The sequence below is a fragment of the Scyliorhinus torazame genome, chromosome 14 (assembly GCF_047496885.1).
Source record: "Scyliorhinus torazame isolate Kashiwa2021f chromosome 14, sScyTor2.1, whole genome shotgun sequence".
NCBI classification, from domain to species: domain Eukaryota; kingdom Metazoa; phylum Chordata; class Chondrichthyes; order Carcharhiniformes; family Scyliorhinidae; genus Scyliorhinus; species Scyliorhinus torazame.
In genome coordinates, this window is record NC_092720.1 from 25,675,775 (window position 1) to 25,692,226 (window position 16,452).

At 45.4% G+C, this 16,452-nt stretch overlaps 2 protein-coding genes across 6 annotated transcripts in view; one reads left to right on the plus strand and one right to left on the minus strand.

The window, feature by feature from the left end:
* Nucleotides 1-13,368, minus strand: part of eif2a (eukaryotic translation initiation factor 2A) — a 64,656-nt gene extending 51,288 nt beyond the window's left edge. The window contains exons 1-4 of one of the 4 annotated variants that reach the window (XM_072473852.1): nt 13,323-13,368; nt 5,712-5,781; nt 3,873-3,947; nt 3,311-3,429 (exon numbers count right to left, since the gene is read on the minus strand). In XM_072473852.1, coding sequence (XP_072329953.1) covers nt 3,311-3,429; nt 3,873-3,947; nt 5,712-5,758 — 241 coding nt within the window. In that variant the 5' untranslated portion in view covers nt 5,759-5,781; nt 13,323-13,368. The other 3 variants (XM_072473849.1, XM_072473851.1, XM_072473850.1) reach the window with 3 other exon arrangements.
* An 88-nt stretch (nt 13,369-13,456) lies between these two features.
* LOC140389592 (stress-associated endoplasmic reticulum protein 1) overlaps nt 13,457-16,452 on the plus strand; it is a 41,764-nt gene continuing 38,768 nt past the window's right edge. Inside the window, exon 1 of one of the 2 annotated variants that reach the window (XM_072473856.1) lies at nt 13,457-13,685. The gene's annotated coding sequence lies outside the window, so the exon portion shown is untranslated. Of the gene's footprint in view, nt 13,766-16,452 lie in introns of both variants that reach the window. The other variant, XM_072473854.1, reaches the window with a different exon arrangement.

The window sequence follows — 16,452 nt, forward strand, 5'->3', positions numbered from 1 at the left end:
GAAGGAGGCCATTCGGCCCATCGTGTCTGCACCGGCCCTTACAAAGAGCAGCCTACTCAAGCCCATGTATCTACCCCATCTCCGTAACCCAGTAGACCAGTGATAAACCTTTCCAATTAAGGCCACACCCTTGCTCTTTCCTCTTAACTTGGAAAACCTTCTCCTCTTCAAGGATTTATCTACCACATCCCACCCACCCCTCCCCCTTCTTCAGGAACTGCATTCTAGATCTTCGTCTCTTGCTGTAACAATCCCAGTTGCTGTTCTAACTGGACAGGAAGATCCCAGAATGGAATCCTGACTCAAAGGACTGTAACTTTTTTTTTAAACAAAACATGAAGGAACAGAATTACAGGTCCGCGAATTAGTTTTGTCAACGAGAATTTTGTTAAATTAAACATGAAAAAATTGGATTATGACACAATATTCCATTACTCCCCCCTTATCTTAACAATTGCACACAAATTTTAAGATTAGCATGGATTACAAAGTGCATTTTAAGCTACAATTGTCTCATTAACACACAAAGTCCCTTTTAAGCACACAGGATAACTGTGGTAAGACACATTCCTCTCTGAACCCACGTGAGCGTCTGTGGATTTCTCCTCAAAATCCTCCCAGATGATTCTTATACTGAGTCACCTTGTCTCACTCAACGCTTGCTTCAACACGAGTGGTTTCAAATTCCACTTTCAAAGGTGACACTTTCAAATCTTCTTTTAAATTATGCTTTCCCTCCACTGCTTCCATTAAGGTTTTGCTTTCAGGTTTTACACCTCTTCCTTCAGGTTTCCTTTGTCTTTTACACAAACCCGAGGTCCAGCCACCAATTTCCCCAATTACTTCAAATACTGTCTCCCAAATTGCAGTAATTTCTCAAACCATACCATTACTGCAGATATCTTTCAAGCCTCTCATGATCCGTTGTCTTTCTAACTCTCTGTGACTTCACTAAACTTCTGCTTCCCAGTTTCCTCTGTTCCTTTAACTCCAAACATCTTGGAAACTTCTCTTGATTTCCCTAGTTTCCTTAACTAGCAGGACTTTAGGTTTCCAGTATCTGATTTTTTGACCATTACTCCATAGCTTGGCTTTTCTTCTAGCAAGGCTGAGAGAGATGTTTCCTCTTTAGCTTTCTAAAACCAACTGCCTCCAGCAGAGCTGTGGGAGCAGCCTTCTCTCTCGACCTATCTCCAACTGCAATCAAATTAGCTAAATCAAAACTTAAAACATCTCAACCTTAAAGCTCCCATTACTAAGCAATCACTGCTGATTTATTTACTCTTCACGCCATCGCCCTCTCTGAGCTCAACAGAATCACTGTTGGAATTTAAATCAATCACCCAAAGACATCAACCCGGGCCTCTGGATTACTAATTCAGTAATGGGCACACGGTGACAGTGGTTAGCACTGCAACCTCACAGCTCCAGGGACCCGTGTTCAATTCCGGCCTCCGGTGACTGTCTTTGTGGAGTTGGTACTTTCTCCCCGTGCCTGCGTGGGTTTCCTCCGGGTGCTCCGGTTTCCTCCCACAGTCCAAAGATGTGCCGATTAGGTGGATTGGCCATGCTAAATTGCCCCTTAGTGTCCAAAGATATGCAGGTTAGGTGGGGTTATGGGATTAGGGTGGGGAGCAGCCTAGGTGGGGTGCTCTTTCCAAAGGCTAGTGCAGACTAAATGGGCTGAATGGCCTCCTTCTGCACTGTAAATTCTATGATTCTATGACATTACCACTATGCTATCATTCTGGAATGATTCATGATTTAGGAATTCCCTCATACTACTCACATCTTTGTCACATTTCTATCAAAAGCTACATGCAATAAATAACAGGAATAAAATTGCACAATCTGTCTGGCCACTTGACAAGGTAAATCTAAAATAACAATGTGCTGTAAACAATGCTATTCCCGCAAAATATAAAAGCTGTAAGTTTTAGCAGCTCTAAAGTGAATAATTATAACTAATGTTTGTTTTTCCATTAAATGACCTTGGAAATGCTCAGGGACACTGGATTTCACAAGAAGATAAAGTCTGTACTGTGCACTTAATAAATAGGTTGCCACTTTGCCATATACATTTAATTTTGACAAGATTTTGAAAATGTTACCAATTCATTTCTCAGGGTTTGGACTTCAAAATATTTGTTAGATGGTGACTCAGGTGTGATGTTTTCATACTTTCATGTTACGAAGAGCAAAAATAAGTTTCTCATTTTCATGTTAATGGTTTCTCTTTCTTCAAGGCATGGATTCCTTGGGCTCGAGTATAGTTCCTCAGCTCACATATATTCCACAGTGCCTTACTCAACTGAACATTATAATCATTTACTTTGAAGGGTGTACAAGTGGATACTTCAACTACAGGCACCACCACAGCTGAGCCTGATCCTAACCCTGTTCTGCACTTTTTGGGCTTTGATAGGTGCTGCTCTTAAAAACTGTTGGTTCAAAGGGGCAGCACGGTGGCACAGTGGTTAGCATTGCTGCCTCACGGCGCCGAGGTCCCAGGTTCGATCCCCACAACCCAAAGATGTGCAGGTTAGGTGGATTGGCCACGCTAAATTGCCCCTTAATTGGAACAAATGAATTGGGTACTCTAAATTTTTTTTTTTTTTAAACATTGTTGTTTCATTGCTGCACAAATCTGAAGTCAGATCCATTTGTGTCAGCTCAGACAACTTGAGACATGTGCAAGTTTAAAAAATAAAAAAAATTTAGAGTACCCAATAATTTTTTTCCAATTAAGGGGCAATTTAGCATGGCCAATCCACCTAACCTGCACATCTTTGGGTTGGGGGGGGTGAAACCCACACATACACTGGGAGAATGTGCAAACACCGCACATACAGTGACCCAGGGCTGGGATCGAACCCGGATCCTCAGCGACGTAGGCAGCAGAGCTGACCACTGCGCTACCGTGCCTCCCCGAGACATGTGCAAGTTAACGAGAACATGGGTTTCAACTTTATATATCCCTCCCAAGCCACTTATGTGGTCGATGGAAACAAAATATTTGGACAGCCGTGGCCAAGGGCGTTTGCTCTCTGGCTGCCCACTCTCACTTGGTGGAAGCACTTGGCTTATTACTTTCTCCCCAACAGGTCAGGAATTCACCTCAAGGGGCAGTCACACTCTACCATTCTGGTGGAGCATGACAGCATCGAAATAAAGTTGCTTTGACACTTCCCGAAACTAAAAGAAAAATTACCTTTGAAGAAACCCACCTCCCTTCAAGCAATCATGTCAAATATCTAGTTGGCACAACAAAGTGCCAAACACAGGCTTATTGGTAGACTGAATTACTCACTAATATAAGGTTGCCATGTCACCAAGACGTGGCTCTGAGGAGAGAATGCCAGCAAAGCTACTCGAGGTAGGTCAAGAGTGTGCAGCAACTGACCATCTAGGGTACCCACGATATTGACACTGGAGAAAAAGAGGAGAAATTTGTCAAAGAAAGATGATCACAATTAGTTGCAGTGTGATCAATATAACACGGTACTGAAAAAGGAAAGGGCTTGGCCAATTGGTTTGGTAGATGCTTACAACATGTTGAAATATATAAATGCAATAGTGTTACATGCATGCGGAGTGGTTTCCTTGTCCATCTAATGTTATCTTGTCTGTCAGTTCGCCAACGTCTCATTTTCTTCTACTCATTCAGATGTCAACACAGCACCTTAAAACCTTGCGGCATGATCAAGCGGCGCTCGCCCCAAAAATTGAGACGTTTAATCAGCATAAGGCTCAACAGTTTTCGTACTTATTTTGGTGCGGCTGGAACATGGTTAAAGAAAGGACAGTTGAAGTATGTGACTTATTTTACAGACAGAAGGCTTTGTGACTAGAAATTGAAGGTCGCTACTAACGTTTCCCCATTGCACCAAGCAAACAAAGAACCATCTTTGCTGAAAGTGAAGCCTTTGCAATTCTTCCTGTTATCTCTGCAAAATACAAAAGAAACATAATTACCGGGAGAATTCAAAATGGGACACATTGAAAATATTCTCCCAAGTTCCTCCTCTAGAGAAACAATTTTTCCCAAGAAAATTCATTAAAATGTCAATATATTTGAAAAAATAGGGAATCAATTGAAGTGCCATCTGGAAGGCGATGTATGATTTTGACCATAAGACCATAAAACATAGGAGCAGCATTAGGCCATTCAGCCAATCTAGTCTGCTCCGCCATTCAATCATGGCTGATATGTTTCTCATCCCTATTCTCCTGCCTTCTCCCCATAACTCCTGATCTTCTTATTAATCAAGAACCTGTCTACCTCTGCTTTAAAGACAGTGATTTGGCCACCACATCCTTCTGCGACAAAGAGTTCCACAGATTTGCTGTAAGTAAGATGATAAGCAATCAATACAAATGTATCCTCAAACTTAATTTAATTCTGGCTTTCTTGTGATCAAAAGCGGGACGTGGCATTCCACAGAATCCATGATTTTCTGCCCGAGGGGCAGGAAGACACTTGGTCTACTTCTGGACCTCTGTCGTTCTTCTCATACTTTTGGTTTCGCCAATTTTACTCGTCGTCGCCACAATGTTGGCTGATCACCCTTCTGCACCTCCTCCTGTCGGTCACCCATTCCTCTTCGAGTCCGGCTGCGTTTAAGTGCCCCGCCAATTTAGCTTTCCGCCAGTGAACTTGTGTCATTTATCTGACTGTAACTAGGTCAAAGAGATGTAGAGCAAACCACCCTCTGAATCTTCCGCGCAATCCCTGTCCCCACATTATTAGGAATTTGTGGCTTGGGACCACGGTTATAATTCCTCATATTGGGGCAGCATGATTAGCACTGCTTTCTCATAGTGCTGAGGACCCGGGTTCGATCCCAGCCCTGGATCACTGTCCATGTGGAGTTTGCACATTCTCCCCGTGTTTGTGTGGGTCTCACTCCCACAACCCAAAGATGTTCAGGGTAGGTGGATTGGCCATGTGAAATTGCCCTTTAATTGGAAAAAAAAAAAAAAAAATTCCCGCTATCCAGTTATTTGATGCTAAAGCACACAAACGGTCTGTACCACTGGGCAAAGTTTTAACTTCAAAAAACTAGACAGGGAGACTTGTAATTTTAGATAGTGTTGTCTCTGTTATCACTGATGTGGAGATGTCTGTGTTGGATTGGGGTGAACACAGTAGGAAGTCTTACAACATCAGGTTAAAGTCCAAAAGGTTTATTTGGAATCACACCTGAAGAAGAAGCTACGCTCTGAAAGCTAGTGATTCCAAATAAACCTTTTGGACTTTAACCTGGTGTTGTAAGACTTCTTTCTGTTATCACTGTTCTATCTACTGTAATGTAGGAAATGGGGCAGCCAATTTGCGGGCAGCAAGCTTCCACAAAACAGCAATGTGATTATCCCCATCTGATGATCCATTTTTGTGATGTTTAAGTGGGGATAAATATTGGCTAGGACACTGGGAAGAACTCCCCTACTTGTCTCCAAAACAGTGCCAAGGGACCTAAGAGGGCAGATGAGGCCTCGGTTAAAGATGGGACAGCTGACAGTGCAGTCCTCTCTGAGCTTAGATTTTTGTGCTCAAGCCATTGGGAGTGCGGATTCCAACCCACAGTCAGCTGACTCAGAGTGCTGCCCCACAGCTGACACTGAAGCCATTTGCTTGCTACAATTTTCATCGAGATGTGCCACAATCCATGAGCGATTCACCAGTGTAATGAGAAAGCTATCCAAAATACCTTGTGAAAGAGGTATGTTCTGTGTACGTTGGAGGACCATTGAGCATATATATTCCTTCAGAGCCTCGAACTGTAATACAAAATCAGAAAGATCCACTGTAAAAGTATTTCACACTCCATTCGTAAAATGATGGCTTAACTATTGCAAAGGGTGAAAACTGGCAATCAATATGGCCTCAAGTCGAGTGATAACATATGTTTGGTCAGAAGATCATTAACAGGACAAGGATCGTGTCATTTATCAATATGAGGTTCATTGATTGGGAGATTCAGGGCAGCACTAAGTCATTCCAGTTCTGAAACGTATTCATTTCAAACTTTTTCTCTTCAGAATACTGCAACTCCTGCTCATAGTTTTGTTTTTAAAACAACGTCTGGCACTTTATCCATTGGTTTCAAAAGAAAATGTGGATTTGTGTCTTTGAAAGATGGTACTCTACCAGAAACTAAACAGCATAATATTCGACGCAGTTAAGCAACCCTTGTCAACGACCCCCTTCCTCCCCCCCCGGCAATCTCTACTTTTCACCACTTGTGCTTTACTAAGTGAATTCTGAGAAACATTTGTTCAGAGGCATGTGTACAATCCAATAACCTGGAAATCAGCCAGGCGTGGAAAAATAGCAAACCAATAACATTCACTAGAATCTGCGCGTAGCACAAGTGGTTAGCACTGTGGCTTCAGAGTGCCAAGGTCCCAGGTTCCATTCCCCGCTGGATCACTGTCTGCACGTTCTCCCCGTGTTTGCGTGGGTTTCCTCCGGGTGCTCCGGTTTCCTCCCACAGGCCAAAGACATGCAGGTTAGGTGGATTGGCCATGATAAATTGCCCTTGGTGTCCAAAAAGGTTAGGAGAGGTTATTGGGTTACGGGGATAGGGTGGAAGTGAGGGCTTAAGTGGGTCGATGCAGACTCAATGGGCCGAATGGCCTCCTTCTGCACTGTATGTTCTATGTAATCTAATTAATGTTCTCTAAATCCTGATGGAAATATGGTTAAAAACAAAAAAGCATTTGCAAATTGTATTCTGCTTTTAGGAATATTATTGTAAAGAGGAAATAGAAAATAAAAATATATATTTTCTTGTAGCATCTCAAACCACCTCATACCTTCTGGGCTGCAGTGACTATAGTAAAAGTGTTGTCAATGCAGTGTTTGACTCCAGTTGAACATTAGCCTCACCTTCATGATTCCTCCTGGCCTAATCCAACATTTCAGAATAAACTAGCACTGCAGATGTTCAGCTCATCAGTTATGGATAATTCATTGATGGTTTCCAGTGACAAAGTCCACTTTTTCATTCTGGGTGGCACGCCGGCACAGTGGTTAGCACCAGGGACATCAGTTCGATTCCGGCCTTAGGCGATCCCGTTTGTGTGGAGTTTGCATGTCTTCCCCGTGTCTGCGTAGATTTTCTCCGGCTGCTCCGGTTTCCAGCTTTTAAAAAAAAAACATGGCCAATCCACCTCATCTGCACATCTTTGACTGTGGGAGGAAACCCACAGAGAAATAGGGAGAACATGCAAACTCCACACAGGCAGTCACCCAAGGCCGGAATTGAACCCAGGTGCCTAGTGCTCCAAGCCAGCAGTGCTAACCACTGTGCCACCAACTGTGTCTAGATTCCCTTCATGTCCAAGGATCTACCAATCTTGACATAGTCACCAACTGAGCATCCAGAGCCGACTGGGATCGTGAATTCTAAAGATTCACAACCCTGTGAATGAAGAATTTTCTCCTTACCTCAATCTTAAATATATCCTGTGACTCTAGCCTTCTAGTCAGGGAAAGCAGCCCTCTAAAAATGCCATACATTTCATTGAGATCACCTCTCATTCTTCTAAAGTCTGCAGAATATTACCCATTCTCCTCATCGGATAATCCACTCTTTCCAGAAATCAATCTAAAGACTTATAATGCCCCCAGAGGTCTAGTGTATAACTATTGGAGGGCCAGTCATGTCCCCATGGAAAGACACCTCATAATGGGTTAGTGCACTGTGGAATGTAGAAAAGGGAAGGAAATTGGAAACGGAAAACGAACAGATTTGAGGAAAAAGATAGCGTGAGATGAATGTAGGGTAAGCCTCTCACGCTATAGGAATACAGTTTATGATAACATAATAATAAACTTTTATTGTCACAAGTACTGTGAAAGGCCCAGAGCCGCCACATTCCAACGTCTGTTCGGGTAAGCTGGTACGGGAATCGAATCCACGCTGCTGGCCTTGTTCTGCACCACAAACGAGCTATCTAGCCCACTGAGCTAAACCAGCCAGATGGGAAAACACTACACGGTGCAATCTTAAACAACAGTTACTCATTTCTACGTACTCTCAGAAACTGACCATCACTGCAACCCATTTCTTCCCTTCAAAACAGTTTTTAATCTACTTTGCTTCACCACTCCTAATCTTCTCCGCAAGTCCTCTGTGTGGCAACCTCTCAAAGGCATTCTGAAACTCGACGTACATTATATCCACTGCATTTCCACCATCCACGATATTGTTTTAAACAGCTTGTTGGTTAAACTAAAGAATTGTGGTGAAACCGGAGCAACTTTCCAATCACAACTTGTATTTATATTAGAACCCATAATGTAGGAGAATACCCCAAGGTGCCTTGTGGAAATGATTGCTGAACAAAATTTGACACCCAGCAGATAACAGGGTAAGTGACTAAATGCTTGTTCAAACAAGTAGGTTTGATGCGTGCCTTGAGAGGCAAGACCATGGAGGGATTCAAAAACAAGTATGAGAATTGTAAAATTGAGGTGTTGCCTATAAGGAAGCTAATACAGGTGAGCGAGCTTGTGCGAGTTAGGGTGTGGGCAGCAGAGTTTTGGAAAGGCTCGAATTCACAGAGGGTGGAAAATGTGAGGTTGGCCAGGAGAGCTTTGGACTAGTCAAGTCTATTTTTGCAGTTTCATAAAAAAAAATGTTTTAGTACCTCACTGGAAGAACTAATTCAAAGGAGGTGGGCGGCATGGTGCCAGTGGTTAGCACTGCTGCCTCATAGTGCATGGGGCGGGTTTGATTCCAACCTCGGGTGACTGTGTGGAGTTTGCACATTCTCCCCGTGTCTGCGTGGGTTTCCTCCGGGTGCTCCCCCTCCCAGTGCAGGTTAGGTGAATTGGCTATGCTAAATTGCCCCTCAGGTGGGGTTGCAGGAATAGAGTGGGGGATTGGCGTTTCAAAGGTTTGGTTCAGACTTGATGGGCCGAATAGCCTCCTTCTGCACTGTAGGTAATCTTTAAAGACAAAAAGTGCAAAAGTGTACAGAACCTGGATTAGTTTCAGTAAAAATTAAGTCATTCACTGGGAGTCATTTAACTAACAGCGACAGTTCCTACCACTCAGTTTATCAATGAGGTCAGTGGGCAGGACGGTGGCGCAGTGGTGGCACTGCAGTCTCACGGTGCTGAGGTCCCAGGTTCAATCCCAGCTCTGGGTCACTGACCGTGTGGAGTTTGCACATTCTCCCCGTGTTTGCGTGGGTTTCGCCCCCACAACCCAAAGATGTGCAAAGTAGGTGGATTGAACATGCTAAATTGCCTCTTAATTGGAAAAAATGAATTGGGTACTCTAAATTTATTTTAAAAATCAATGAGGTCAGCTGCACACTTCCAACGAATAAAAAAAGTCAACAGAAACATACAAAAAAAGATTAAACTTATCAATTTTAGGAGCATTATTATGAGCCTCTTATCTCAAGAGTACAAAAAAAACTCTCTAAAGTTGCTCAATATCAATCAGGTTGCATCTAGGACAGGTAATCTTTGCAGAGAAACCTATTTTTGTCTCGAACACACCAGGGGACATGTGTTTTTTCCCCCAAAATACAGCTTTCTCCTGCAAAAGAATTATAGTTGGTCAAAAAAACTTTGAGGTGATCAAATGGCTTGAAACCTATGCCCACATTGAGCACAGCTACTGCTTAACTGTGGGTTCACATGCTCCTCAGAAGCAGTTAGCATCTATGCAGACCCTTCACCAGAATGAATACATGACTGTAAACTATCTACAGACAACTTGCCTCAACAGTCGACGTAAAATATTTATTTATTTGGATTGTGAAAATAAGTCACTGCATGCAAAAGTTTGAAACTTAAGGTGTGTACAAATACCACTTCTACAAATTCTGTTTTCTTTAAAGAAAGCAGTGTACAAAATGTTATCTCGAAAACAATACAACTGCCACTTCCTCTTTACTACATCTGTAACAGTCACATACAAACTACTTCGGAGGTAAATCACACCACTCTCAATGTTTAAGACCATAAGACATAGGAGCAGAATTAGGCCACTCGGCCCATCGAGTCTGCTCCGCCATTCAATCATGGCTGATATTTTTCTCATCCCCATTCTCCTGCCTTCTCCCCATAACCGCTGATCCCCTTATTAATCAAGAACCTATCTACCTCTGTCTTAAAGACACTCAGTGATTTGGCCTCCACAGCCTGCTGCGGCAAAACGTTCCACAGATTCACCACCCACTGGCTGAAGAAATTCCTCCTTATTTCTGTTTTAAAGGTTACTCCTTCGCAGTATTCTGTAAGTTCAACAAGATCTCCCCTCCTCCTTCTAAACTCGGGGTACAGACCCAGAGTCCTCAACCGTTCCTCATACAACAAGCTCTTAATTCCAGCGATCATTCTTGTGAACCTGCTCTGGACCCTTTCCAAGGCCAGCACATCCTTCCTTAAATAAGGGGCCCAAAACTGCTCACAATACTCCAAATGGGGTCTGACCAGAGCCTTATACAGCCTCAGAAGTACATTCCTGCTCTTGTACTCTAGCCCTCTCGACATGAATGCCAACATTGCGTTTGTCTTCCTCGCTGCCGACTGAACCTGCACGTTAACCTTAAGAGAATCTTGAACATGGACTCCCAAGTCATAGATGATATAGAATTTACAGTGCAGAAGGAGGCCATTCGGCCCATCGAGTCTGCACCGGCTCTTGGAAAGAGCACCCTACCCAAGGTCAACACCTCCACCCTATCCCCACAATCCAGTAACCCCACCCAACACCAAGGGCAATTTTGGACACTAAGGGCAATTTATCATGGCCAATCCACCTAACCTGCACATCTTTGGGAGGAAACCGGAGCACCCGGAGGAAACCCACGCACACACGGGGAGGATGTGCAGACTCCGCACATACAGTGACCCAAGCCGGAATCGAACCTGGGACCCTGGAGCTGTGAAGCAATTGTGCTATCCACAATGCTACCGTGCTGCCCCCTATGCCTCCATTTCTCCTTCCAAAGTGCATAACCTCACACTTTTCCACATTTATTCCATCTGCCACTTCTTTGCCCACTCTCGTAGCCTGTCCAAGTCCTTCTGCAGCCCCCCTGCTTCCTCAATACTACCTGTTCCTCTGATTTTTACACCCATTCTTGAAAAATAACATTGTGGTTTATCAGCTGATCCTGAAGGATCTGGACTGGGAAGCGAGAGAGAATCGAAGGACCTTTGGGAGCCTGGTTATAACTAGTAAACATGAATCTTCAAACCACTTGCTGCCAATTGTCAGTGAATTGGTCCCCTGATGTTTAAAGAGATCCCACCCAGTGTCTCTGGAGTACAGACATTACTGGCAGTGGGACAGCAACTATAATTACAGACTACAAAAAATCACAAACATGTAGCATGGAAAGGCTCAGCCTTTGCTGATCTTCATCAAAGCAGGCCACCAGACCACCAGCAAACTATGGGAAATCTCCAAATATGATTTTTTAAATCACAAACATTGTGATCTATCAATTTGGGAGTCAGGAAACGTTTTTTTTCACGTATCAGAACTGTGATACCTACACTAAACCATTTGAACAAAGGTAATGACTCACACTTATATAGCATAAACAACCCAAGGAATCACATAAGGGAAGAGCAGATAAGTATTAGAGGAATTTCAAGAGATGATCCAAAGCAAACAGATGGATTTTAAGCAGCATTAAATAGTGGGACAGAGGGTGATAAGAGGCAAGTTCCAGTGTCAGACAGATGGCCCAAAAACCTTTCATCACAATCAGTGTAGACCTGTCATTGTAATTTGTGTGCTAAATATAGATCAGTAACACTGATTTTATTTCTGGGTTACACTGCATCCCTGTACGCCCTATACAGTTTATTTAGTTTCAAAGTGTAATGTATTCTGAACACACACCTTTGCTGGACTCATAAAATGTAATTGCGACTGACATTTTATTCGATAAAGGATTGACCAGATCAGAAATTTATTGCAAACATGAAGCCAAAGCCTTTATTATTTTATTTTTAAAAACTAGAACCTGGCTATGCTTCTTTACTATTCTGTCAGGTGATCTGAAAGAATTAAAATATTTCAATTCACTCACATCAAAAACAAATAGGGGGAAAAATTAACCCAAGATACAAAATTCTCCTTCCGATTAAAGGTTGGCAACTTGAAACTTTATTCATCTCCCTCCCTCCACAGATGTTGTCTGACCTATTGCGTATTTCCAGCATTTATTTTCCTTCTAGTTGCCCGCTTTCTTTTCAACTCGGCAAACTTTAGGCAGCTTATTTCTCACCTCTGCCTCTTAAAAAGCAAATCTCCACCCAGACATCAGGCCTCTAAATGAGATGTCACCCATCCTGTCCCAGGTTAATCATAGGAACATAGGGAGCAGGAGATACAAACCCTCGAGCCGGCCCCACCATTCAACTAAGATTCTGGCTGATCTTCAACCTCCATGCCATTTCCCCACACTGTCTGGACATCCCAAATATCGAGACATCTATTTATCTCTCTTGAACATACTCAATGCCCGAGCCACCCGGAGTCTTATGCGGGTGGAGAATTCTAAAGGTGCACTGCTCCTCTGGCTGAAAGAGATTCCTCATCTCAGCATTGAAGAGAATGCCCCTTCGTCTGGGACGGTGTCCCCCTGGTCCAGATTCTCCAGCCAGGGGGACACCATCTCTCCCGCATCAACCCTGTCAAACCCCTGGAAGAACGTTATACGTTTGAATGGCTACTCGATGTCCCTTCCGCCTGCCCAGAGTGACCCGCCTGTATTCACGAAGACATCCCGAGCCGGTCCTTAGGCCTCGCAATCAAGATTCAACCCCACTGCAAGGCTGCAACCTCCCGGACCACAACGCTGCATTGAAGAACCGCTGTAAAAATATTCAATTAAAACACATATTTCATTTTCGCCGACCTCTCCGACATTCACAAAATACAAACGGTGCATGGACATAGATAACTGCAGGAAGCTGGGGCCGGGCGGTTTCGCTGAATAAACCCGCACTGACTCAAATGACCAACCTGCCAACAACGGCGTGGAGTGCGCCATCTTTGACCGGAAATATCGTCACTCACCCCGCCCTCCCCCGGCCAGATTCCGAGGTCGCGACCCCCACACCTGCCACCGGCCCGCCCCCTTCCCGCAGCTCCGCCCCTCAGCCGACTTCCTTCCGCGGCTTCCTCCCTTGCCTGCTCGAGCCCTCCCCTCCGACTTGCCACGCGCCCAGCTTTCGCCCCGCCCCTTCGACTGCGGCCCCGCCCCCTCACCTTGCCCCCGCGGCCGCTCCAGCCGCCGCGTCCCCGCCCCCTCTCACCGCGGCCCCGCCCCCTCACCCTGTCTCCGCGGCCGCTCCAGCCGCCGCGTCCCCTTCCACGTGGCCCCGCCCCCTCGCAGCGGCCCGGCCCCCTCCCTGAAGCCCGGCCCCCCATCCGCGGGTTGAGAGGTCACGCCCGCCTCCCCTCCACCAGGCTAAACAACACGTCGCTCCAGCGGCGACTCTCTGTCTCTCCATCCGCCTCTTCCGATAACCCTTTGGGGAAGGCTGATAAGGAACGGCGTCCGCGTCATCCGAAGGCGGAGAGCCTTCAAAACATTATTCCGTCCGAAATAAGTCAGAGTTGATTTTAAAATGCGATCACGCGCCCGGAGATGTTGAGTGAGGCTGGAAGGGACTATTTTCTCCCGGCGGAGGGAGGGTGAGTATATATTTCCGGTTCCGGCGGCTCACGGCTTTCAGTCTCCTCGGGCTCCGGCGGCGGCGGCAGCAGAGACTAAGGTGAGGTGCTGAGATTGTCCAAATAATCAACAGACACCGGGCTCAGGGGCTGCGACTGTCCAAATAATCAACAGACACCGGGCTCAGGGACTGTGACTGTCCAAATAATCAATAGACACCGGGCTCAGGGGCTGCGACTGTCCAAATAATCAACAGACACCGGGCTCAGGGGCTGCGACTGTCCAAATAATCAACAGACACCGGGCTCAGGGGCTGAGATTATCCAAATAATTAATAGACACCGGGCTCAGGTGCTGAGACTGTCCAAATAATCAACAGACACCGGGCTCAGGTGCTGAGATTGTCCAAATAATCAACAGACACCGGGCTCAGGTGCTGAGATTGTCCAAATAATCAACAGACACCGGGCTCAGGTGCTGAGATTGTCCAAATAATCAACAGACACCGGGCTCAGGTGCTGAGACTGTCCAAATAATCAACAGACACCGGGCTCAGGGGCTGAGATTGTCCAAATAATCAACAGACACCGGGCTCAGGTGCTGAGATTGTCCAAATAATCAACAGACACCGGGCTCAGGTGCTGAGACTGTCCAAATAATCAACAGACACCGGGCTCAGGGGCTGAGATTGTCCAAATAATCAACAGACACCGGGCTCAGGGGCTGAGATTGTCCAAATAATCAACAGACACCGGGCTCAGGGGCTGAGATTGTCCAAATAATCAATAGACACCGGGCTCAGGTGCTGAGATTATCCAAATAATCAATAGACACCGGGCTCAGGTGCTGAGATTGTCCAAATAATCAATAGACACCGGGCTCAGGGGCTGAGATTGTCCAAATAATCAACAGACACCGGGTTCAGGGGCTGAGATTGTCCAAATAATCAACAGACACCGGGCTCAGGGGCTGAGATTGTCCAAATAATCAACAGACACCGGGCTCAGGGGCTGAGATTGTCCAAATAATCAATAGACACCGGGCTCAGGTGCTGAGATTATCCAAATAATCAATAGACACCGGGCTCAGGTGCTGAGATTGTCCAAATAATCAATAGACACCGGGCTCAGGGGCTGAGATTGTCCAAATAATTAATAGACACCGGGTTCAGGGGCTGAGATTGTCCAAATAATCAACAGACACCGGGCTCAGGGGCTGAGATTGTCCAAATAATCAACAGACACCGGGTTCAGGTGCTGAGATTGTCCAAATAATCAACAAACACCGGGCTCAGGTGCTGAGATTGTTCAAATAATCAACAGACACCGGGCTCAGGTGCTGAGATTGTCCAAATAATCAATAGACACCTGGCTCAGGGACTGAGACTGTCCAAATAATCAATAGACACCGGGCTCAGGGACTGAGACTGTCCAAATAATCAATAGACACCGGGCTCAGGTGCTGAGACTGTCCAAATAATTAACAGACACCGGGCTCAGGTGCTGAGATTGTCCAAATAATCAACAGACACCGGGCTCAGGTGCTGAGATTGTCCAAATAATCAATAGACACCGGGCTCAGGGGCTGAGACTGTCCAAATAATCAACAGACACCGGGCTCAGGGACTGAGACTGTCCAAATAATTAACAGACACCGGGCTCAGGTGCTGAGATTGTCCAAATAATCAACAGACACCGGGTTCAGGGGCTGAGACTGTCCAAATAATCAACAGGCACCGGGCTAAGGGACGGAGTCTGTCCAAATAATTAACAGACACCAGGCTCAGGTGCTGAGATTGTCCAAATAATCAACAGACACCGGGCTCAGGTGCTGAGATTGTCCAAATAATCAATAGACACCGGGCTCAGGGGCTGAGACTGTCCAAATAATTAACAGACACCAGGCTCAGGTGCTGAGATTGTCCAAATAATCAACAGACACCGGGTTCAGGGGCTGAGATTGTCCAAATAATCAACAGACACCGGGCTCAGGGACTGAGATTGTCCAAATAATTAACAGACACCGGGCTCAGGGACTGAGACTGTCCAAATAATTAACAGACACCAGGCTCAGGGACTGAGACTGTTCAAATAATCAATAGACACCGGGCTCAGGGACAGAGACTGTCCAAATAATTAACAGACACCGGGCTCAGGGACTGAGATTGTCCAAATAATCAATAGACACCGGGCTCAGGTGCTGAGATTGTCCAAATAATCAATAGACACCGGGCTCAGGGGCTGAGATTGTCCAAATAATTAATAGACACCGGGTTCAGGGGCTGAGATTGTCCAAATAATCAACAGACACCGGGCTCAGGGGCTGAGATTGTCCAAATAATCAACAGACACCGGGTTCAGGTGCTGAGATTGTCCAAATAATCAACAAACACCGGGCTCAGGTGCTGAGATTGTTCAAATAATCAACAGACACCGGGCTCAGGTGCTGAGATTGTCCAAATAATCAATAGACACCTGGCTCAGGGACTGAGACTGTCCAAATAATCAATAGACACCGGGCTCAGGTGCTGAGACTGTCCAAATAATTAACAGACACCGGGCTCAGGTGCTGAGATTGTCCAAATAATCAACAGACACCGGGCTCAGGTGCTGAGATTGTCCAAATAATCAATAGACACCGGGCTCAGGGGCTGAGACTGTCCAAATAATCAACAGACACCGGGCTCAGGGACTGAGACTGTCCAAATAATTAACAGACACCGGGCTCAGGTGCTGAGATTGTCCAAATAATCAACAGACACCGGGTTCAGGGGCTGAGACTGTCCAA